The sequence below is a fragment of the Tauraco erythrolophus genome, chromosome 11 (genome assembly GCF_009769465.1).
Source record: "Tauraco erythrolophus isolate bTauEry1 chromosome 11, bTauEry1.pri, whole genome shotgun sequence".
Lineage (NCBI taxonomy): Eukaryota > Metazoa > Chordata > Aves > Musophagiformes > Musophagidae > Tauraco > Tauraco erythrolophus.
This window is the reverse complement of record NC_141475.1, coordinates 13301489-13326641: the sequence shown is the minus strand read 5'-3', so window position 1 is coordinate 13326641 and position 25153 is coordinate 13301489. Positions and strand designations below refer to the sequence as shown.

Below are 25153 nucleotides of genomic sequence, written 5' to 3'. Positions count from 1 at the left end.
ACTGTAACAGGTCCTTGCAAACACGTTTTTTATGCATTTTGATGGGAAATACTAAATGAAAATATTTTCATATTTTATACGTAAAATTCAATATTTACACTGTATTTTTCAATGTGGGGCAAAAATATTGCAGTTTCAGAATCTTTGGGGGTTTTTCATTCCGAAATTTAGAGAATAGTGAAATTATTCATGAATTAGTTCAGGATGAATAATAACCAGAAGCATGAGTCTGTCTTCCACATAGATTGACAGCAGGTTAGTATCTAGCGATGTTTCTATACTTGGAGAGCGAGTTCAAAACATTATTGGTTCTCACTTTCTTGACTCAAAATACTCTTCTTCTGAATTTCTGCTGAATCAGACCTTTTCTTCCTTTTAATCATTCAGGTCTGCAAGATTTGAAGACTTTCCCTAGGCAGGTCTTTTATACTAACATTCTCAACTGTCTGGAAACCTATTTCTGAAAGTAGGGTTCTGCTGTTACATGGAGTTCTGAAGAAAACTCTTGAAAGTTTTTTTGACACAGGGAATTTTCTTGAGGTTGAGAAGAAAAGACAAAATGATCCTCACACATCCCTCTGTCAATATAATAATGAGGTGATACTCAACGATAGTAAAGATTAGCACATTTGAAGCTGATCAAAGCTGAAGAAAACAGACACAAACTTTTCTTCTTGGTCTGCAGCTAGTCTGTGATACTTAATGCTGTCAGATGTTGTTAAAGCCATGGATTTAGCAGATTATTTAATAAAGTCAGACATTTATATTGATAATGAGATGGGATTAGGGGCTCTTCACATTTCAGAATACAAAGCACCCACTCATCTGAGAACTAGAAAGTAACTTCTGTTATAGAAGGCAATTTTATAATTGGCTGTAACAGGTTTTCTTGAACTTACAAAACTCTTGATGTTTTGACCAGGGTAAATTCTTCAGTATATCAACATCTCGTAGGTAAAGAAAGAACTTTGCATGTTATGATGGCTATAATAATGATAGTCTTTGAAATAACTCATTGGTGAACTGAATTCATTGCTGAATGAATGAATTAGCCAATTAATTAGTGAATCTGATTTACCTGATGCCCTGACTGACTTTATGGCTTAGTTCAGGATGTGACAACAGTTATGTAATCTGAGAGGTCAGAATTATTGACATTTAATTACAATGTTCTTAACTCCTGTAGGTAATACCCTGTCACTATCTTATTTTCCATGTGCAAACTAGGTATTTCAGTTGTTCTCTTTTCATACGGAAGTCTCTTACTGTAACTAATATTTTTCTTAGAATTCCACCACCTTTTGCACAATGGTGATTTAGACATTTTTAAAATAATCTACCATTATTATATCTGAAAATCTTATGTCTGAGTTTTTTAGATTTTATTTTTACTGTTATGAGGATATCTGTCACAAAATAAGCATGTGAGATTGTTAATTATTCAGTATCTATTGGAGATTCTCTCAATTAATAATTCTGAGTAAAGCAAATCTTGATGTAATGTTTAAACATTTGTAGTGCAATAAAATATTCAGTGGCACTATGATTTACACACAGTACAGTTGACAGTGTTTCATGGCTCATTTGTCCAAGTAATTTTGAGATTTTAGTCATCACTCAAAGATCAAGTGCAGCTTTTTCATTGCAAAGAGATTCATGTTTTTATGTATATAATGCATAAGGTCTCTGATTTAAATGGAGCTCAGGAACACAGCTGCATTATACTCATTAGAGGAGTATTAAAAATGCATTAAATAATATTGTGCAGTTGTGAGCTGTAGTGAATTGGTTTGTATGTCTTTGATGCAAAATGTTGTAAAACTATAGTACAGTACTTTTGAAAATCTGTCAGAAAAAAAAAGAGATGGTTTATTTAAAAAAAAAAAAAACCTGAAATACCATTTATTGACAGTTTACAGCTGTGTTTGGTGACCTCAACTAACTTGCCAGCTTATGTAGGTCCACACGTTCTTCCCCTTTTTTTCACTCCTCATTTACTTTTGCTACATTTTTAGCATTACTTAGCAAAATCTACAATTGCATCTTGAAATTATGAACCTGGGCAATATGTTTTTTTCCATTTAAAGGAAAGCATCTCTGTATCTCAATAGATACTTTCCATGATCAAAGGTACTACAGAAGACTAATCAAAATAAAATTCATACTGACACGTAGCAATTCTTTACTTTCTTGAGCATGACTCCATAGGAGGTTGTTTTCAAGTCAGGAAAGGCTCAGGCATTCAGCCTTTCCGACCACTCGGGCATTCTGCATAGTCTCATTCAAGCTGGCCGTAAAGCATCAAACACAAATATGGTTGGTCTTTCCTAAAGTCAGAGGGCTTAGCTTACTGGGGCATGACAGCCTTGTGGTTGGGTAGAGACACAGCGAAGGGTGCAGACAGAGCACACACAGTAACCTCCAAGCTTGCTTGCGGTGATGCAGCAGTGACAGACTGGCACAGGCGTCCGCGACCACCTTTCATGGATGCACCTTGCTGAACCCCATGACTGGATATGTTTGCATGGGTTTTTCCATTGATCTCTCCCAGTTTCAGTGTAAGGAGAGTCTCTCGCTTTGGTCCTGTACCAATAAAGGTGGGTTGTAGAACCCAAGATAAGTATTTTGAAGCATGTTTCAGATATCTTCACTTTTCCTTTTACCAGTGGCCCCCAAAATTGAGTGATGCGGAAACCTGGGCTGGGATTTTTTCATCCACATCCAGTATCTGTTTGCTTAATTGTTTGAATAACTCTGAGCAGCCATCACTTTCCCAAAAGTCCAATACCACAGGTATATCTAACAAGCTGAACTACCTATAGTAGTACCATTGTAACTGAAACGCAGTCCTTTGTACTCATACCCACATACATCATACCTCTGAGGTGTAAAGTGTGTTTATCTCCGTTAGGCCTCCCCATCAAAACTTCTGATTTAAGAAGCAAACAGAAGATAATCTGTGACTAATAAAAACCAAAAAATCTTTGAGGTAGATCTCTTCCATTGCCCATTGGGAAATGCTAAGCAAAAGCACTTCTTACATCACCTAATGTCCTGCCAGGAGCACAGCTGTGCTCACTAGAACTGTTTGTCAGATCGGCAGATGCTAACGCTATGCATGTAGTTCTAATACTCAGCTGTTGAACAGTCATTGTGCCTCAGGTAACTAGGTATGCAGTGGATTTGTAAAGCCAGTTTCTTTTCTGTTCCTCCAGTTCCCCAGCCAAAGGGGTTTTCTTCTTGTGCGATTTACACAGAATAGCTTAAGGTAAATTTATTATTGGTTTATTGTTACCTGAGACACTTTGCTGAGGTTTTATCTTGCTTTGATTAGTTAGTGAATGATTTATTGAAGAAAAACCCATGATAATACCCTTTCTAGTGACAAAACTGGTTTAAAAAATGACAAAAAGAAGAATATACCAGTACATAGAGCACTTTGAAATAATGAATCACTGTAGGCAAAACCTTTGATGTGAAGCATTCCACTGTATAGAAAAAGTTATAGAAATATATTGGTATGGTAGAAATAGAAAGATCAGAATAAAGGAATGAGCATTTCATTTTCATCTCTACTATTTATGTTTTTCAGCATACATTTTAAATTCTGTCTAGTGACTTTTTATTACTGTTGTGATATCGATCAGTCAATCACTATGTTACTTCATACATGAGCAAGAATAAAATATTCTACTTTTCCTATTGTTGGCTTACTAACATTGCTATTCCTTGTGAAAAGAAAGAAATGCAACTCAGGTCTTTTTTCATCTTTTGCTTGCATGATTACAATCTGTAGCTATGTTCAACTGGCTTCAGGCTACAAGATAATCATGCCTAGACAGAGTAAGATTCTTTGGGGAGTTAAAATATGAGATGAAAAATTCTCTGCAGATTAGAAAACATATTTGGCAAGAAAGATTTAAATTACAAGTCTCATTCATGCTACATAGCACGACTTCACAAACACTTTAAATCTGGAATTATGCTTTTTAAACCTTTAATGTAATACAGACTCCTAGCAGCGAGATTCAGCAGCAACGTTGCCATGAATAACAAAACCGAAGAAAATACAACTGCTGATAAAATCATCAGGGAGATGGGGATTGAGGATATGGTGTGTATATTGTATATCTTCACTTAGCAGTTTCTGTCACATTCCAATTATGTCCCCTACCGATTTAAATTAAGAGTAGATTCTTTTAGAATGGATAGCTTTTCCCGTTAGCTTGCATATGAGGATACAGTTACTTGTCAAAGAAGCAGCATCCTATAAACCAACCTGCCCATTTATATTTGTTGAAATAATTTTTTCAGTTTGCTCTAATGCAGAGGGATAGGTGCTGTGATGCCAGTTTATGCAAGCTGAAGATTTGGCCAGGATTTTTTAGGAAGCAAAGCTCAGCACAAGTTTTCTCACCTGACTGCACCATTCAGGCATATTTTTACCACAGGAGATTTGTAGGATTTATTTTAACTTGTATTTGTGCCATCTCGCATGTACCTAAGCTACCTTATGCAGAAGTAGCCTGCCTGTCACTGTCATCTTGTCCCCCTGTGTTCACTGTGCATATATAGCCCCTCTCAACAGTTCTTTTGGACACCATGTTGTCTTGCATTCCCAAAAATGCTGGTGACTTGGGTTAGTTTTTTACCAGATGCATTTAGGTATAGTACAGCCTTTTGTTATCTGTTTAGATGTCAGGTGTGCTGCTTACTAATGTGTTTTGTATGTAGCCTTCCTCATCTACCCATATGGCTAAAACTCTTGCCAGGATTTCATCTTTCCTGTCTTGATGACTACAGTATCTATTTCCTTCACAGATGTGGTCTGATCCCTTTTGTGGCTATTCACAACACTTCTGTTGAAATCGTTCTCCCAGCCCCTGGAGAGCTGCTTTCTTTGCATCTTTCCTCCAGCCTCCCCATTCTATTCTGCATCAGACATACCCCTTGCCTCTACTTTAAAACTATAAATTATCTCTCTTTCATGAGCAGTATGCTGGATAGAGTTTTACTATTTAGAACTTCTGACAAGAGCTTCCCAAAAAAACCCAAAGTAGTTTCACTATCTCTTTTCAGATCCCTTCTTAAAACCAGCTGTTGCTAAAGGAAACTTGCAAAAAATGGGCTTCTGTTGAGCTGTGTGTAAATCTCTTCCTGAGCATTTAGATAGTTTATTGAGTAGTGGTTACTCTGTAAAGTTCTTAGGAGAGGCCTCATTTTTTTCCTCACCATTTAAACAGCAGCTAGTTCAAGAATGTCCCAGTCCCAGAGTAGCTTTTCTAGAGAGCAGCTTTATAAATAAATTCACTGGAAACTTCCAGCAGTACCCAGACAGCTGATGTGCTCTACAGGTCCTTTCCTCAATGCATGGCAATAAAAGATCAGTAGCAGCAGAACTGTGGTACTAAAAAACCTGACTTTTTACAATATGGAGATTCTTCCCCCTTTTTTCACACAGGCAAGCTTTAACTCAGTCCAGCTTCAAAAATCTAAGGACAACTCAATGCTCAGAATCATTAAAGCCTTGTAGAATATTTGTTCTGGTTGTTCAGTGTCTGTTATTTACTTTGATTTTTTTTTGTCAGCCTAAAGTTTATTTTGTGGTGTTGTGCTGAGATTTTATGTGGTCTACTTGCCAATTCATACTGGAAACTATGGTAGTTAAAGCTCAGTTTCCCAGAAGATGATTCTTACTTCAGCAAGTCAAATATTTATATGGTATCTCCTCTACTGTGTAATGACAGCATTGTATGTAGCATATTTTAGAGATGAGACACGTTGTAAGTGCCAGACTTGCATAATCTGGAAAATTCCAAATTCTCCTGTGTTTCATTATATTACTGTTTTTTTCTTTTCCTGTTGAAATAGCAAAATACTTGCTCTAGCTTCATGGGCTCCTCCCCACACTTTCAAAAAAATTATGTTTGAGTGTAGAAAATGCCAGCTGTCCTGCAGAAAAGCTAATCTGAGTTTTATTCTTCTATATTATTACTTTATTAATATTGATTAATACATTAATTAATACTAGTATTCATGACCAAATCAGTTATTCACAAATACTGTTTGCAGTACTATACCATCACTAAGTCCAACTGAGAAGTCTTCAGTGACAGTTTACTACTAATCAATTTATTTGCGATTTCTTTCTAAAGTATAACGTTTCTAATAATCTAGTTTATGATCACACTGAAAAATTGCTGAATTGGCATATTTATTCATGACAATAAGAAGTTGATAAGGAGGTAGGGCAACTCCAAATCACCTCCCTGCTCTGTATTGATGGTGTGTAGCTCCTTGAAGAGTCATATATTCCTAGATGCAAAAAAGACATTCTTCAGGACACTGTCACTTGGCAGAATTCATGGCTTCAAGTTACCTATACAAAGATGGAGGGACAGAGTGGAAAAGAATTATGCTTCAAAGCATAATTTGTGTGTCCCACATGACATCCTTGTCTCTAAACTGGAAAGACATGGTTTTGATGGATGGACCACTCGGTGGATAAGGAATTGGCTGGATGGTCGCACTCAAAGAGTTGTGGTCAACGGTTCAATGTCCAAGTGGAGGCCAGTGACCAGCGGTGTTCCTCAGGGGCCAGTGCTATTTAACATCTTTGTTGGAGACATGGACAGTGGGATTGAGTGCACCCTCAGCAAGTTTGCAGATGACACCAAGTTGTGTGGTGTTGTGGACATGCTGGAGGGAAGGGATGCCATCCAGAGGAACCTTGACAGACTGCAGAGGTGGGCCTGTGAGAACCTCATGAAGTTCAACAAGGCCAAGTGCAAGGTCCTGCACGTGGGTCAGGGCAATCCCAAGCACAAGTACAGGCTGCGCGGAGAATGCATTGAGAGCAGCCCTGAGGAAAAGGACTTGGGAGTGCTCAACATGAGCCGGCAATGTGCACTGGCAGCCCAGAAAGCCAACCGTATCCTGGTCTGCATCAAAAGAAGCGCGGCCAGCAGGTCGAGGGACGTGATTCTGCCCCTCTACTCTGCTCTTGTGAGACCCCACCTGGAATACTGCGTTCAGCTCTGGAGTCCCCAACACAAGAAGTACATGGAGCTACTGAAGCAAGTCCAGAGGAGGCCACGAAGATGATCCGAAGGCTGGAACACCTCTGCTATGAGGACAGGCTGAAAGAGTTGGGGCTGTTCAGCCTGGAGAAGAGAAGGCTCCGGGGTGATCTTATTGCAGCCTTCCAGTACTTAAAGGGAGCCTCCAGGAAAGCTGGAGAGGGAATTTTTACAAGGGCTTGTAGTGATAGGACAAGGGGCAATGGCTTTAAACTGAAAGAGGGGAGATTTAGATTAGATATAAGGAAGACATTTTTCACTCAGAGGGTGGTGAGGCAGTGGAACAGTCTGCCCAGAGAAGTTGTGGATGCCCCATCCCTGGAAGTGTTCAAGGCTGGGTTGGATGAGGCTTTGGGCAACCTGGTGTAGTGGAGGGTTTCCCTGCCCATGGCAGGGGGGCTGGAACTAGATGATCTTTGAGGTCCCTTCCAACCCTAACCATTCTATGATTCTATGATTTCTAGTTTTCACAATAGCCTCTAGATGAACTTTTTTGTGTAGTTTTGAAAAGATGACAAGAAAGCAAATGTTGAGATGACTGGAAAATTATAATCAAAAATGAAAGACGTTTCAGTTTTAAAGCTATTTAAAGTGAAGGGGGGGTTGCATTTTGTATGGCTGTGTCTAGTAAGAAATCACTGATAAATGATGATTACTGATCACTTTAATGTATTACCTTCATTAAAAAGACACAGCTTTTAGAGAAAAGATAAACCGATGTGGTTTAAAAGTTAATTTTCAATAGGAAATTATTTCTGTGCATGTTTTCATATGTTAGATGGAGGAGGTACAAGTACAGAGTCTTGTGGTTTATTTAAGCTGGCAGTCTGTCATGTAATCCGAATGTATGTCTGCACTTAGTTGGGTTTAGGTTGAAAAATTGGACCTTTGCCATTTTAGCATTGCCAAACGTATTCTGAATTTGCTGTTCTCTTTTCTCTGTGGATGAGGTTTAACATCTCGGTGATTAAATCAGCACCATCGTTTAGTCCGATCTGCAGTTTTATTTCCCTTTTCAGTACAGCCAAGAACTGAACAGTATGTGAACAAAGACCAGGTTCTGTAAGTCTTCTACTGTAGTGAACTTCACAGCAAACTTAGACCTCCTATGTCAAAGAAAGACTCCTGAATCCAATTTTATCCAGTTCATCTGTAACTTTGTCAGTCAGCAGAGACATACTGAAAATATTTAGTAATGTATAAGAAACAATGCTAAAAGTCAGGATGATGGCTACACCGGGCATTTAAAGAATTATCGTGACTAAATTTGCCGGATAATCAAAGCTTCATTTTAATGATTTATTACTTTAAAATATTTTTAACTGAGTCAGAAGAGTATTTCTGGTCAAAACCGCAAGCAGGTTTGGGCAATTATTTCTAAAAGGCATGCATATGCTCACTTCCATCACTATGGACTTTTGAGACAATTGCAAATCAGGATAGCAGCACCTCAGTCAGTTCCTGAAGAACTCATTCCTTAAAGCACAGGTATTTGTGCTGGGATAAAAAGACTAACTTCACTGCAGTCTTGAATTGTTGTTCTTTGGGAATGGAAAGAAAGTGAGCTCATCGATCAAGGAGACTCACAGCTGGGTAAATTGTTTTAGAACAATTGGTGGCTAAGTGTTTGTTAGGCAGCTTCTGTAAATACATACACAAATACTTAGGACCATTGGGGAATTCTGTGGTGACCTGTCTGCTTCCCTCTTAATGTAATAAGTTAACTATACTTCAGAAAATCTACAGCTTTATAAAGTATCTGAAAACAATTTGTAATTAAGTCTCAGGCTGTTTGTTTAGTAGCACATTATCTGCTACTCAGATCTTCTGTACTTGTGTGATTTCAGAACATCTCAGGAGTATAGCTGAGGGCAAAATGTAGCTACGTATGTGAATGCATGTAGCTCTGTTTAAATGATTTTTTTTTACTTTTTTAAAGTCTGTAGTTAGAAGAGCACAATTGTCAATTTATGTGTTGTGTTTATGGAAAAGGTATTGAATGCAATGTGGTTTTTTTGTTAACTAGATTGGAAATGTAAAATAATTAAAAAATCTACTACAGGTTCTAACTACAAGTGAATTCCTTTTTTTTCAAGATTGTTCACGATTCTTATTAGCATACACATCTCAGATAGCATTACCTAGTTATATAAACCAATGATAACATTTCCTGTGAAACTAGGGAGGATTTAGCAGTGCATTTTGAAGTCTGACTTTGTTGCCTCACTGTCATTGTGTATTGTTAAATATCTGTCTCGTTTGGAGACCTTATCTGGAACTTTGAACACAGCTAACGTTTAAAAGCTGGTAGAATATGCCAATTCATTTAGAAATATTAGAGCAAGCCACAGAGCTGATAGTAGAACTGCCTTTGTTTAAATGTTCTACAACATTAGACAAATTAGTCTTAATAATGTCTTCTTAAGCTTACATTATCTTTCCTTTTGAAAAATAAACAGCTAAAAGCATTGTCCTCCACTACCAGCAGATGACAATTATTCAGAAGTTTTTGCTTTGGAATTGTCTGTGACATTTCAATACAATATTTGAACAGTTGAATAGGAAATAGAATTTTTATATGGTAGCAGTTTATGTTTGGTATTCACGTGACACATTTATTTAAAATAAGCTGAAGATAAGAACCTGCTTAACACTGTAAATTAAGCATAAGTGTTATATACTCTGTCTGAATGCCTGTCTTATCCTTCCCCTGACAGGTTGATAATGTATGGTTTTGTGAAGGTCATGGTACACATCAGCCAGTTAAAAGGATGGGAATTCCACTTCACTGACTGTTTATTTTTTGGATCACTGATGTCTGCCACAGATCCAGGTAACCGTTTAAAATAAATTACTTTTGAAAAAGTCGGAAGAGTAAATAAGAACGTTAACAACTGCATGTGCCATAGAAATGTTCAAAGCCTCTGTTCTTGATTTTTTTATTCCCATAGCTGTTAAATGTCTGATATTCTGATAATCATAAGTCAAATTGGCTCCAGAGATCCCTTGTGTTTGTTTTAGTAACTGGATTACCTATGTTCAGCTCACAAACTTTATACATGAAGTTGCTGGGAGATTGGAAAAATGTTGTTCCTAATCTTCAGGACACCTATCTGTTCATTGCTGATATGAGAACTGCTGTCACGCCGGAGCCTTATGGTTAATAATTTAGACATTGCATTCATGCGTGATCTAACCCAGTTTAAAGATATGGGGAATGTAACTTTCAGAATTGGCCATATTAATGCTGTTTGTAAGGTATCAGTTTACAATTTGAATACAGTGTTTCATACAACTCTAACAAGATAGATACCAACAGATTGACTTGAATTTGCAGATGTGGTCTTCACCATGGTGAAGGAGAAGGTGAAAAAAAGGATTTATTGATATGTTATCTACAAAGAGACAAAGTATAAATTCTGCAAGGGTACATTGGATTTTTGCACAATTTTCAGTTGAGCTGTTAGAGGAAGTGGAACAGAAAGCATTTTGTGATGCACATGACATGCTGCATTAGTGTTAACTACCCTTGAGAAGCTTCTCTGAGAAACTTATGAATAAATCCTTCAAATTCAGGGCTATTAAAAGAAATGACAAAAAGCAACATTGTTCTACAAATTTGTTCCATTCTTTACACAAACCCTCAATATTTAACAAAAGACTTTGAGCTTGTCATTTGTCATTCTGGTGGCTTAAAAACATGGTGTAAAACAATTTCCACAAAACCAGTTGTTTAAGATTGCTCTAAAAACCGCATCAAATTGTTATTCTTAAATTAATCTAAGCATCCAATATGTTACCACTTATAAAATCACCCAACTACTTTAACAAGATTCAGCACATGATTGCAGCCTATCCTCAGAGCAAGAGAAAAACACAGAAACTGAGAGCACAAAGAAAACCGAGAAAAATAAATTTCTTATGGAATAAAAGTTTGCTTACAGCTTCCAAGTATATTTCTTGATTGTGCTATGAATAGAGTTCTGCAGTTGGCTTAGTTTCTTTTCCCTTTTTCCAGTCCAATACTATTTAGTTTCACAAACAAACATGTTGACTTATGAGAAGAAATATATAAGACAAATACACTGATTTTTATTATAATAGTATTGAATCACCACTGATTAATCTGGAACAATCATGAGAAAAAAAGATTGTGCTGGAAGGAATAAAAAGTGACAAGGATTACTTTTCCCAGTTTTTAAAATAATCTTATAAAGCCAACACTGCAGTTGAGAAAACTACTTTTAGTGTGACAAACTGTCATTGATTAATTCTGTTAGTAATTACTCTTCTGCTTATGTAGAGTGTCTGCGCATGTCCAAGTTTTTTTAATATTCAGTCTTGCTCCCTCTATTCACAATATTCTAAGCTGTTTCATCTGCTGTTCAGCCTGGAGAAGAGAAGGCTCCAGGATGATCATATTGCAGCCTTCCAGTACTTAAAGGGGGCCTCCAGGAAAGCTGGAGAGGGAATTTTTACAAGGGCTTGTAGTGATAGGACAAGGGGTAATGGCTTTAAACTGAAAGAGGGCAGATTTAGATTAGATATAAGGAAGAAATTCTTCGCTCTGAGGGTGGTGAAGCACTGGAACAGGTTGCCCAGAGAAGTTGTGGATGCCCCATCCCTGGAAGTGTTCAAGGCCGGGTTGGATGAGGCTTTGAGCAACCTGGTGTAGTGGAGGGTGTCCCTGCCCATGGCAGGGGAGTTGGAACTAGATGATCTCTGAGGTCTCTTCCAACCCAAACCATTCCATGATTCTATGATTATCCATACATTTAAGTCCCTCAAAGATTTAGAGAATTTTGAATTAAATTTTTGCTAAATTAAATGATAGGCATTGCTGAAAATATTTCAGCAATTGTGTTGTAGGATTTGCTAGCAAATTATAATCTCAAGCCATATAAAGAGCTCATTGGAATTCCAAAATCAGTTAAAATATGGTCCCCTGGGACTGATACATACTAGGGCATAAAATAATCTGTCTAATCATTTTATATGTGATATCTAGCTTTTTAAAAAACAAGAAATCTCTAGTAAAACGTTGTTAGTGTTATAGAAGTAGGATAGAATATTAAATTCCTGTCAGATCTGCTACCTGTTTTTTCATTTAATTCTTCACTGTGTAGGATTAAAAGCACATTTCAAAAAGAGATTTAATTTCCCTTGGCTGTAGAAAGCAATTAAGTCTCAAAAGATGTTAAAAACTGATCTGTTGTCTTGGCAGAAGTTGTTTTGACTGAGTTCCTTATTTGTAATGGTAAAGATGACTGATAGATGTTTACATGTTAAATGAAGAATTTACTACCAGGGCAGTAAACAAACGTATGCCAGCTAAAAGTTGTTAATATTGTTAGGAAGAAGGAAATAACATCATAGCACTCCATAGGTTTTAGTTTTGAAGGGTATTTGAAGATCTTTAATATCGAGATTTTTGCTAACTAAAATTAGTTCAGAAGAATTGCTCTTAGATGATATGGGTTCCTTTGTATAGAAAACTAGCACTTGAACTAAGATTAAGAAATGAATTTATGACTGGATATACTTGGGACTGTGTTTTGCATTATAGACTGTGATCCCTAAACATCTGTGATAGTTAGGGATGCCTCAAAAACTTCTCACATCTCTGGAAAAAAAACCAACGTAGAAACTTCAAGGACAAAACAAGGTTACTTTCAAGTGAATCATTCATTTTACAGGAAGTATCTCCTTCCAATAATTTATCATTTTCTGCAGGAAGTTTCTCATTTCAAGACTTCAGGTGACAGGTTTAATTTCTAAGAAATAGAATTTTAAAATTCCCAATTTCTCCCTTCAGTAGTCTTTGATTTAAAATGTCAGACCAGTGTTTACACTTTGCTTTATTCTGATCAACAGGTATCATTTATAATGTAGTTATGGAAATAATCTCTTCTTGTTTTTTCGTCTGTGTAAACCAGCACAGGTTTCACTGTTTCACCATTGAAAGGGTTTCCCTTGTGTTAGTATTGTGTTTTGATTTCTAATGTAACCTGACTCTGGAAGTTTTTTGGCGTGATCCCTTCAAAGGGGATGGAGCAGTTCCTCCCTGGTACGTGCCTCACTCATCATGAGCAGCAAAGAGACTGTGGAAAAGGTGCTGGTGTGGGGAGTGGAGCCCCCAGCTCTCAGTCCCTGAGCATCAGAGACCTGCAAAGTGAAAGCGCCTCACGTGTGTGCATGGAGAAGGATACTCTGACAACTGTCCTCTGTGGTTGAAAGGCAGACACAGCAATAAGCCCCAGCAATAGGCTGCTTCAGGGTGCCTGTGGTTGTAATGGGATAAGGTGAATGACAGGACAAAACTGGCATGTGAATGAAAAGATTTGACCTGTGCCTTAGCCACCAAAAAGTAACTGAAAAGTACAACTTTGGCAGTTTGTCTTAGCTGTTGTTACGAACACATTCTGTGCAATGACCTTCCAAACCAAAGACATTTCATGTATCTTTAGCACTTCTTTTTTTTTATCTTTTGACATTTCAAGCATAGAAAACAGATTTACCTTCACAAGGTTTGCTAAAGCACAGCTATTTCTGAGCTATATAAACTCCTTTACCTTTGGTCATATTGATAATCACAAGGCTCTTCTCTATTTGAAGTTACTATGGTTACAGCTGAACTGAAAATGTGAGTTGCACTGCTGTTGTTATTGATAAACTTGGATTTTTATCAGAAAGAGCAGTTTCTGTTTCTCAAAATCAAAGGATTTTGCATTAGGAAGCCTAATTTATAAATACAACAAGGTAATACATTTTATACACTGGTTATACAAGTCAGTTTATAAATATTTTTTAATTAAAATATTTTTATGCTTTCTTCTTATTCACCACTGAACTAATCTGTGAGTGGTGTGACTGATTAGTAGGAAAAGAAGACTATAATTAAAATTGGAATTGTTATTTTTAGAGAAAAATAGATAAGAAAAATACATGAGATTTCTCTTGTGTTATTTTCTTCCCATTTGATAGTACCCTCCTAAAAGAATTTAGGCCCATGAGTTATGAAAGATATTAATGGTTCCTGTGAGAAGATTGAGGTACAATAATACCACTACTTTATAAAATGGTCTCATTTATTTTCTGAGTTTCCTTGTTCTTTTCAAACATAACAGCAAAGAAATATTGGATACAGTTAGCATAGGGATTGTTGTAGTTTGGTCATATTTCAGTTATACATACTTTTTACAGGAATTAATAACAAGCCAATTTGTTTCTACATATATCAAAAGATATCTATCACAAACTTACTCCACAGACACTTGTTCTGACTTGGGTACAACCAGAATCATGCTAGGCTTAACATCTAGCAGTTGTTACCTCAGTCCATGAAGTCAAGGAAGAAGTGAATCAGATTTCTGTTGGCACAAGTACTGAGAAAATCGTAGATGCTTCATTATTTCAAGCTTCCCATCACTGAATTTTTAAATTAAGTTCACAGCCCTTTCTGAGTCAGGAACTCTGATATGTTTTTTTTTTTTTTCTATTTGTGTCAGTTTTCCATTGCCACAAAAGATGTTTGTTTGCTGTCACCAGTTACCTGTCATTCTAGCCATCTAGTTCTTTACCTATCTCTATCTCTGGCCTCATACGCCTAGACTGAAATAAGAGATGAAGAGATACTGTGTACTTTAGTGAAAAGTAGTTTGGTATTTTCATAATACATATTGTATCTAATGAATTACACAAGTCTTTGAGTAGTTACCAGACAAAAACCAAGCCCTACTTACTTGTCCTTAAAAGTGCCTTCAGGAAGCCAGAGAGGCCATACTTACTGCAAGGTAGTATCTATGATTTCTACTTAGATATGAAAGTTCTCACAGATTAGATATGTTACTGTTGGATATAATAGCAAATACTGAATTTTAAAATCAATTCTTTTGAGTTTTAAAGGCATCCATCAGACAAAACGTGATGTGACTACTTTGGACAACGATGACTATTCATAGAGTATTATTCTATCCAGAGAGTAATTTAAATTAACTTTCTTCCATAGCAGAGCATCATGTCCCTTTCAATATGCCCATTCTGAAAGATACCCATAGATTCTTGTAATTAATGAAAGCAAACGTGATCTTGAGGAAATGACTAGACAGTGGTTGGCAAAACAAGGTGAAAACGTTTTATTGAACTCTTAAGGGGTTGATGTGCTAAAGATTATGTAGTTCTCTGTTCTTATGCAGATACTATTTAACATTTTCATTAATTAGTTGGCTCAGGCAATAGAGGATGCTTTTTTAATGTATAATACTATGCTGAGAGGAGATTGCAAACACTTTGAAGGACACGATTAGAACTCTATGATTCCTGCAATAATTTTAAATCAACAAGGATAAATGCTACATTTAGAAATCATCAACTTCATAGATAAAAGATAAGAAATGAGCATTCGCTGCTGAAAAGGATTTCAAGTTCACAACTTGAAAATGAGTCATCAGTACCAACACATAGCAAAAAAAGAAAAACAGGATTTATTAACACATGTTCTACAGCATCTTTTGAATTTGTTTCTTGACAGCAACTGTCAGCTACAGTACTTGGATTTTGAGCACTGTATTTCAAGGAAGATAGATACAGACTGATTAGAAGTGATTAGAGGGCTAGGAAATGTTACTGAAAGAAGATTGAAAGAAGTGAGTCAGTTTAGGGAGGAGATGTCTGAAATGAGTCTTTGAATACGCAAAATGTTGCTGGAAAGAAAAAGGGAATAAACGTGACAAATTATCCATGTCTCATTAGGCTAGGAATGGAAATTACAGACTTGAAGAGCAGGAGGGGAGATTTAGGTTAGACATTAAGAATAATTGCATTTATAAATTGTATGAATACCGAAAAGCCGGTTAGTCTCCCTTGGGATTTGTGGAACCAGCATTACTTCAGTTCTTTAAAAACAGATCAGATAAATATCTGTCAGCAGTGGTATGGCTGAAGATTGTTGTGTCGTGGGCCAGACAAACATAGGGACAGGGCAGATACTGGTAGTGGTCTTCCTCCAGAGACCAGAATTCTTCAGTCAAGGACAGGCAATGCTGTAAAGGAGATCCAATAACCTCCATTGGGAATGGGAGAAGCATTTGAACTGGAAGATGCTTTCTGAGAACTGGGTGAACTGGGGAGTTTCTCTCAGAAGAGGCAATTGATGCATTGCTATGTTGCTTGCTTGGTTATTTTTCTTTCATTTGAAAAGATTTTAAGTCAGATTTCTGGGGTAGAGATGGGAGAGAAAGCAAGAAGAAAAAGCTGTTGTTTTCTTAGAGGGCAAGAGAAAGGAGAGGAATGTGCAGGAATCTGTCTAATTGGCTTAGCCTGCTACACATACATACCAACAGTACATTGGACTTAGATTACTATTTTTCTTTTCCTTCTATTGTTATCACAGGAACTATTAATATGAGCTCAAACTAATTAGCTAATAAGCAAAAGCTGGAAGTGGCAAACAGTTTTAGAAAACAAGTCTGTTGTTATGCCAATAACATCAAAGAATGGGAGACTAAACTGAGACTACGTTTAGGGCACTAAGGCAGCAGTGCTAATCAAGCGAAAACCTGAATATAAATATTGGTGAACCAAGAAAATATCTTTTTCCAATAAAACTTCTTCCTAGACTTTTGAGCTGCTCTGGGGAAAGAATTCTTTTCCTAGTTTAAATTATAACTGCACTGGGACTAGATGGGTGAGGTTACCAGGATGGTTAAATATAACTACCTAATTTAAATATAGCTATATCAGCAAATGTTCAGCTACACATATCTCCTAGATTGTCTTCTGTAGAATAACACTTCCAAAATTCTTCAAAGATAACACATTAAAAGAGAACACTTTGACATAAAACCTCACAGGAGAACTGAGAATCCATTTTGGGTTTATAAACTGATTTTTAGATTACACAGATATTTAATCACCATTTAGAAAATCTTATCAGTAATAATTTCAAAGTTCCAAGAAATGTTATTAAGACAAAGCATAATCACTTGTTCATGTTTTTGTGTGAATTACTAGCAGTCATCTCAATGTAAAAGTATATAATTTTCCTTTCTGAAATGTCAGGTGTTAATACGGCATCCCAGAAGCACTCCTAATCTTTGGGATTCCTAGGCTATAAGGATTGAGTCAATTGCACAATTAAGCACTAGAATGAGCACCAGTGAAGCAGTGAGTTACCGTGTGATTTTTAACCATACAAATAATTGGGAGCCATTACATTGAATTTTGTCTGAACAGAGAAAGCTCTGCTTTATCCATGCACGAAGTCTACAGCAAAGCCCAAGTCTTTTCAGCACCCTTGGTCACAAGATCAAAGTCCTTCATGCACAGTAAAATATGCTCTGACGTTTTCATTTATGCATCATTCTCTGTGTGAGAATTTGAAAGTTTCTTCCTAACTCAGCTGAAGCACCAAAACTCTTAAACTTGCTGAATTTAACAGTCTTACATACTTCACTTGATCTCTTTTAACTTATTGTTATCCAGTTAGGCAATAAATAGAACAGGACTTCTCAAAACCCTTATTCTAACATTACTTTATTTCTTGAACTGCCAGAGCAATATGAAAATAACAAACTCACTTTGCTTTGTCTCCATACAGTGACAGTCCTTGCTATTTTCCATGAGCTACATGTGGATACAGATTTATACACACTCCTGTTTGGAGAGAGTGTCCTAAATGATGCCGTGGCTATCGTGCTGACATAGTAAGTACACCTACCGCCATTCTTTACTTGGTGAGAGAATTACAGGCTTAAATTGCTGATACAAATCTCACTGATATAGTTTGTACAAGTATAGATATAATATTTGAATATTTCATTACAGAGTTGTAATTCTGGAGTTGTTCTTTGCTTGTTAAACACTAGAATTACAATATTGTTAATGGTAACTGTCTATCCAGAATGCAATTTTAGTTCATTTTCTTCAACCTAGAAAGTAGTATATTCTGTAAAATGTGTACATTTAATTTAGTATTATTTCTTTTCTCATCTAAACAAGATCTCTTGAAGAAGTAATGCTGAATGAGCACCTAGGACAGAGCAACTATAAAATTGGAGACAGGTTTTCTTTATTTTTTACGATCTATTATTTTCCAAGATTAAAACCACAAAGTTGTACACAGTAGCTCAGTTCATCTACTTTCGCTTATTGAATCTGACAGAGCATCAGCTGATAATATTATCTTAAATTTATATATAGCCTTTTTATTCTCAGGAATCCTTAAACAGATCACAAATGGTGGGCCAAAACCACACAAGTATGTGCTGTCCTAAAAAACACAGATGCTAAATACATGATTAACCGGATCTCAAGTTAACTCCACTCTACACGTATTATATGCTTCCTGGAGCTTTGCTAGAAATACAAATAATCCTCTCAGATAATCTTAAAAGTAAGAGAACTCTGCAAAATCAAATTTAGTTTTCCAGGATGCTTGAAGATGCTTCACAGTAAGCCCCAGTTTGGTGCCACTATACCCTTTAAAATAGACTTCCTTGAACTAAGATTTATCCTATCCTTCAGAAAACCAGACTTTTACAGAGTTTACAGTCCTTAAAAAATGAGCTTTATATTTTGTCTGAAACCCCACGGAGAAACTTATAATAGTTGAATTGGGGGAAAAAAAAAAATTGTTTCTTCTTTTTTTTAAAAAAAAATACTTTTCCTACTTATCATTCTTAGTCAATTATTAGTCTAGTTACATTCACCTACACTAAACTCCTCACATTGTTTTCAAAGTAAGAGTAATATTTTCAAACACTGTCAAATGTCTGAGCACAGTATTTCATGATTAGATACCGAATGGCTGTCAACTTTAGTGACTGTGGTTGGAATATGTCACTTGTGGTTGGAATATGTCACTTAAGAGAGCATCTAGTACCTCAGAAAGTAAAATGCACAAAAGGAAAACTAAGCAAAGACTAAAAACCTCAGTGGAGAGAACAGATAGAAAAGCATCAAAGCAGCTATTAGAATTGGAAAGAAGCATGTAGGTGACAAAGTCTGGGATTTTTTTTCTCTCTCTCTTGGCTTTGGTTAATAAAGGCCTAGACATTTATAGCTCATTTAGGCTCTTCATCTGTTAGTGCAAGGTTCCTACAGACTGTGGAACAGTTAGGCTACAAGCACCTCAAGGAAACCCAGAATATTGTAAATGTCTGTAGTTTTCAGTCGCTGTGGTGTCAAAGCACATGGATCTCTTCAAAGGTGCAACTCAACTGCAAAGCAAATCTAGAAAGAAAAGTGCTATCAGATAGTACATGATTCATGAGTTTCTTCTAACCTCTACTTTTCCCAGTACTCAAGTCTAGGTTATACCCCCTCAGCCTGCACATGAGCACAAAAATCTATAGGAAGGATGCCTAATGCAAATGCTGGCCATCTCCGTCTCATGGTTTATCTGTTGTACATGGAAGACTACAACTCTTTTTTACTACAGAATCTCCTGCCGCTGGAAAACTAGTATATTTTTCTATATATTCAGTGTGACTGATACCTTGCTTTCTGTAATATATTTAGCCATATACAGAGACTGAAGAGAATATACAGCGTCATCACTTTCACATTTCATTAAGTTCTGGCTTAAATAATCAGCTTCTGCACAATAAAATGTTTCTGCAACCTAACATGATCTTCCTTCCTGTAGCCTTTTAAATAGTTATACTGCTAATAATGTCAGCTTCAGTGCAATAACACCGCACTAAACCATATCGAGTTTAAATAAAGAATATTATTTTTCTGTCACTACAAAAGAACAGCTATGTTTTTTCTCTGTAACACATACCACTTTTCAGGATGGCGCAAACACATCGTGTTCATAATTACAGTAATAGGGGACTATTTAAAAAGGTGTGAGAATAATGTTTACAAGTCTGGAAAAGCAGTAAGTCATTTTGTACTCTAAGTAATGGTAAATAGAAAACAGAGTAAGAGAATACACAGTGTCTTTCATCAACTAACAGACTAACCAAGTTAATGTCTGCAGGAGTGACTCACTGCAGGAAAGGGAGGAAGAGGATCGTGGGATCGATCTGGGTCGTGGCAATCCCAGGCATAAATACAGACTGGGTGGTGATTGGATCGAGAGCAGCCCTGAGGAGAAGGACTTGGGAGTACTGGTGGACGAGAAGCTCGATATGAGCCGGCAATGTGCTCTTGCGGCCCAGAAGGCCAACCGCGTCCTGGGCTGCATCAAGAGGAGCGTGGCCAGCAGGTCGAGGGAGGTGATTCTCCCCCTCTACTCTGCCCTCGTGAGACCTCACTTGGAGTACTGCGTCCAGTTCTGGAGTCCCCAACATAAGAAGGACATGGACCAGTTGGAGAGGGTCCAGAGGAGGGCCACGAAGATGATAAGAGGGCTGGAGCACCTTTCCTATGAGGACAGGCTGAAAGAGTTGGGGCTGTTCAGCCTGGAGAAGAGGAGGCTCCGGGGTGACCTTATAGCGGTCTTCCAGTACCTCAAGGGGGCCTACAGGAAAGATGGGGAGAGGCTGTTCAGGAGGGCCAGTTATGATAGGACAAGGGGTAATGGTTTTAAAATAGAGGGAGGTAGGTTCAGGTTGGATATTAGGAAAAAATTTTTTACTATGAGAGTGGTAGAACACTGGAACAGGTTGCCCAGAGAGGTGGTGGATGCTCCATCCCTGGAGACGTTCAAGGCCCGGTTGGACAAGGCCCTGAGCAACCTGATCTAGTTGGAGATATCCCTGTTCCTTGCAGGGGGGATGGACTAGATGATCTTTGAAGGTCCCTTCCAGCCCTAACCATTCTATGATTCTATGATTCTAGGATAGAGGGAAGGCCCTTTAGGCTGGCTGTGGCAATTTGGTAAGGTGAGGGTAGTATGGCTGTCTGCCAACAAGGCTTTATATTGATCTCTCTCTTTTCCTTCAGCTTCTCCCTCCAACTTCTATTTTTCCTGCACTGTTGATCATTTAGTTTAAGAAGGACAGCAGCAGGACTAGCTACCCCAACATTTTTCTAATGGATTTAATAAGTCATATGAGCTGTGTGTTGCTGCAACAGTGTGTACAGACACTGTGGTGAATTGCCCTCAGAAATTACTGATGAAGCACACAAGTTCTCCAGGCCAAATTAGCAACTCTCCTAAAGGCCATCTTGCCATATCAAACACCTGGGTGTTTGTGATAATTGCAAGATTTCATTTATACTCTGCTATTTTAAGATAATCCGTGCAGGAGAGATCACTGTGAATCAAACTGACAGTAGTGGCTGCAGAAAGGCTGACAAGCTGTTGTGGATCTGGGAGAGCTCACACACACAAGGGCACTAGAGATGTAACAATGATTTTCTCCTAAGTGACTTCCAGAGTTGCTTACAACTTTTCTAGGATTAGGTCAAAAGTCTCCTTTTAATAAAAACTCTGTGAGAGTTCTCACAGAAAAGAAACATTTTGGAAGTAAACAAGGATTTAAATATTCAAAATGAGCAATTTTTGAGCCTGTTTTATATCAAGGATTCAAAATATTTAAGAAAAATAATAACGGAGCCCTACAAGACAATACTTATTAGATGACTAAACATGTCTGCTTTTACCCAGAAAATCCTATATGACTAATTATCCCACAGATATTTCCTACCTACTTTGTTTTCCCGGAAATTGACTTGGCACTTGTGTCTGCTTTCCACGTCTCTTTACAGCATAAGCTATATCTGTAGCAGTATTTAATATATGCTAATATTAAAACAAACAAATAAAACATATGTAGGAAAAACAAGATATTAGAGCTTCTTCTGAATGTGTTTAAATATGCTTAAAGTCTTTAGGATTAGAGTTTGTTTCACTATGGGGAATTTAATTTTAGACAAGAGATTATGTCAACCTTTTATGAAAAGATCTTTCCAGTTGTGTTTTTATTACAATTTTTGAGAAAGAAATCATTCTCAGTTCTTCAGATGCATTGTATTTCATCACCAGTAAGTTTACCTGAGTTTGTTCTGTAGCTTCCAGAATGAAAGAATATCATTTAAGATTGTTTCTTTTATCGCTATATCGTAATAGATACTGACTGCATAGAATGATTTCTTTTGCTTTCTTGGGGGTTGGTCTATGACATAGTGAATATTATCAGAAAACATTCCACAACAGCTTTTTCACCACTGTTTGTATCCTTTAACTGCCGTTTTTTCGACTTCTTTAGTTTTTGCAAAAAAATATTAAAAACAAATATTAGCTTACAAATGTTCCAGCACACATAAAGCTGTTCTCTTAGCTATGAATTTAACCTTCTGCCATTCAATTCCTTGCACATGATAAAGCAGCAGTTTGTTCAGATTCCGATATGCATAGGCATTCATGCTATGGGATGTAACATTCAAGGTGATCTATTTTGTTCATAGATTTCAGACCCAGGAATGTTTATCATTGCTTAGGTCTACAGATAGTACTTTACAGACAAATACAACAGTCTGTGGACTACATTCTAAAGATCGAAATTGAGAAACATCCCAGTTACTTTAGGTGGAGTTGTGTGTGATGAAGACTGTAGACTCTGGCTGAAAATTAATAATTTATGGGTATTTTTGAGCAAATAAGGTTAACCTCTTATTTCACTTCCATTCCTTTTTCATTGTTCTGTCTTTATATGATATATCACTTGCTGAAGAAAACATCCGCATATGTTTTGAGTGCACTTGCTGAAGTTTTGGACTTGGCATTGGGTTTTGTACACTTGCAGAGAAATTTGATGAAGAAAGTGGGAAAGAAGTCGTAGGAAAAGTATTGAATAGCTTAAGATGTGACTGAAAAGTAGCTGAACAGGTCATTAACATTGAGGCAGTATATTTAGTTGAGCTATTTAATCTTTCTCATGCTGAGTGCTCAGTGAGTGCAGGATGTAGAAAGCAGTAATGGATACTCATACATGTTCCCTGCTAACAGATTATCTACGAGAACATTGCATGAGAGATGTTTCCATTGTAGTCAATGTCAGAAGTGTTTGTGTCATCATTATGCAAAAGACATGACTTCATTTCTGTGCTGGCTCTGTACCATTGCTGAGTGGGCCTGATGAGTTTCATCCCTTTTCTAGAAGAGGTGATAGTGTGGAAGTCACACGGGCAGCAGGGACATCAACATATGGCAGTGTCTTTCACAAGTAATCAGAAGAAGTGAGTGGCAGCCAGGGGACACAGGACACGTGACATTGTGACATGTGTGGCATGTGGCAAGGAATGGATTTACTAGCTCTGTTATATGCAAACAAGAACAGTTTGATACATGAATGAAGTGGAAATCCTGGAGATAAAAAGCGTGGTTGAGGATCACATGGGAGTGAAGTCAGACAATGCAGAAACTCGCTGACATACGAAAAGAAGATCTCCTATGTCAAAATGCTAATTGCCATGGAAGGCTTAGAAGTATAGATGTTTCTGGGCAGAGCGGAAAGTAATATTGCAAGCATAGTTTCATGTGAAGTTTGGCTTGCCATTTTTAAGTACCTTAAATTATATGGAGAGGAAGAGATTATAACCTTGGAGGTTCAGAAGAAGGTGAAGAGGAAAGTAACCAAAAAATACTGGATTGTTTTGAAATTGATATCCTGCATCTTTTATAAAGTATCTATTGATTGTATTGGTTCCACAAAGTTCATTCATGTCTCTTAGCAAAATTTGGGCAATGGAAGGCCTGGATTTTGACACATCACAGATGCAATATTGTTTCAAGAATCCAGTGAGCCTCTATTGGCCAGATAAGATGGTCTGGAACAAATAGGTAACATTCCTTTTTGTCTTTCTTGTCCCCTCTCCAAATCTGTGCTGGTAGAAGAGTACTGCAACCATCTTCTGCATAATAAGCTTCTATGGTTTGGTTCAAAGATTTATCAAGCAGTTTACCATGATGAACATGTTTTATTTTTCAAAGTTCTTGGATTATAATTTTTCTCTAACAGTAGATATGTTTCAAGACCGTTTTTCATGATATAGCTACAGCATTTGACACCATATCTGTGCTTGATAAATTAACTGTCCATAGAATCAAGACCCCTTTTTACTAGTTTGAAAGGCTTGAAATTTATAAAAAATTGTTGAAGATTGCCTATTTCATCTTGCGTTTGTTTTTCCTTCTTTAGTGTAAACAGAGCTTATCCACTACAGTAGGATAAAGTATAAAGGAGGAACTCTAATTATTCAATGTGTTTGTGATACCAGGGCATAGTATTGAGGGGAAAAGGGGCAGGTCAAATTGATAGAGGTGATGGTCAGATTTACCCAGATTTACCCAGTGAGGAAATCCCTTGTAAAAGTAGTTTCATGGCTCTTCTTATATATTCCAGAATGGACGTGTACCAACATATGTCACAGCATACCTCTTCTCTGCTCAAAATATACTTTAATTCTAGTCTAGCAGTATCTTAAGCAAGTTAATATCATGCTCAAACCATTCTCTCTTGGCAGAAGTTCTCCTGGAAGCTTGCATAGGGCTTTCTTAAATAACACAGCAAAGGTAACCGAGACAAATTTATTGAAAAACAATATCCATTTCCAGGGGAAATAACTCAGAAGCCAGAGTTCAGCTCAGTTTGTGCTGAGCACCCTCCAAGGCTGACATTTCTCAGATAGTGATCCCTGTAATTGCTTTAGGAAGTCAAGAGAGTTCCTTCCATCACACTGGTGATTCTTACTGATAGATACAGTCATATTACTAGTTTTAGTTCAGTTCAGATGTCTTCCAAATATAAGAAACTCTTTTGATCAAATGGACATAAAATAGAAAATTAATAAGAACCTTTAAACCTCTCTGGTTTTAGTTATTTGTTTATATTTTTATTACTTCTGTGGTTTTAATTCTGTTATTATGTCATTGAACTTGAAAGTAGTTTACACAGGATGAAAATGTAATCAGAGACTGAAGAAAGACATTTGACAAACACCAAAGAAATATAGGTACAGATATTCGATTTATGTTTCGTTGGCCTGGTGAGGTAACTCTCCATTACCTGCAAGTGTTACTGTCCTATTTTTCACAATTTCTAATTGTGATTTCTTGTGTATTATATATTAAAATCAGCATTTCTATAAGGTCATGAGAAGATATCGTACTATGCTGCTGA

At 37.0% G+C, this 25153-nt stretch overlaps 1 protein-coding gene across 2 annotated transcripts in view; it reads left to right on the top strand.

Annotated features, from left to right (window-relative positions):
- Positions 1-25153, top strand: part of SLC9A9 (solute carrier family 9 member A9) — a 204946-nt gene that overhangs the window by 37579 nt on the left and 142214 nt on the right. For both annotated transcript variants that reach the window (XM_086618199.1, XM_086618200.1), the window contains 2 exons: positions 9797-9912; positions 17677-17782. In XM_086618199.1, coding sequence (XP_086474325.1) covers positions 9797-9912; positions 17677-17782 — 222 coding nt within the window. The remainder of the gene's footprint in view (positions 1-9796; positions 9913-17676; positions 17783-25153) is intronic.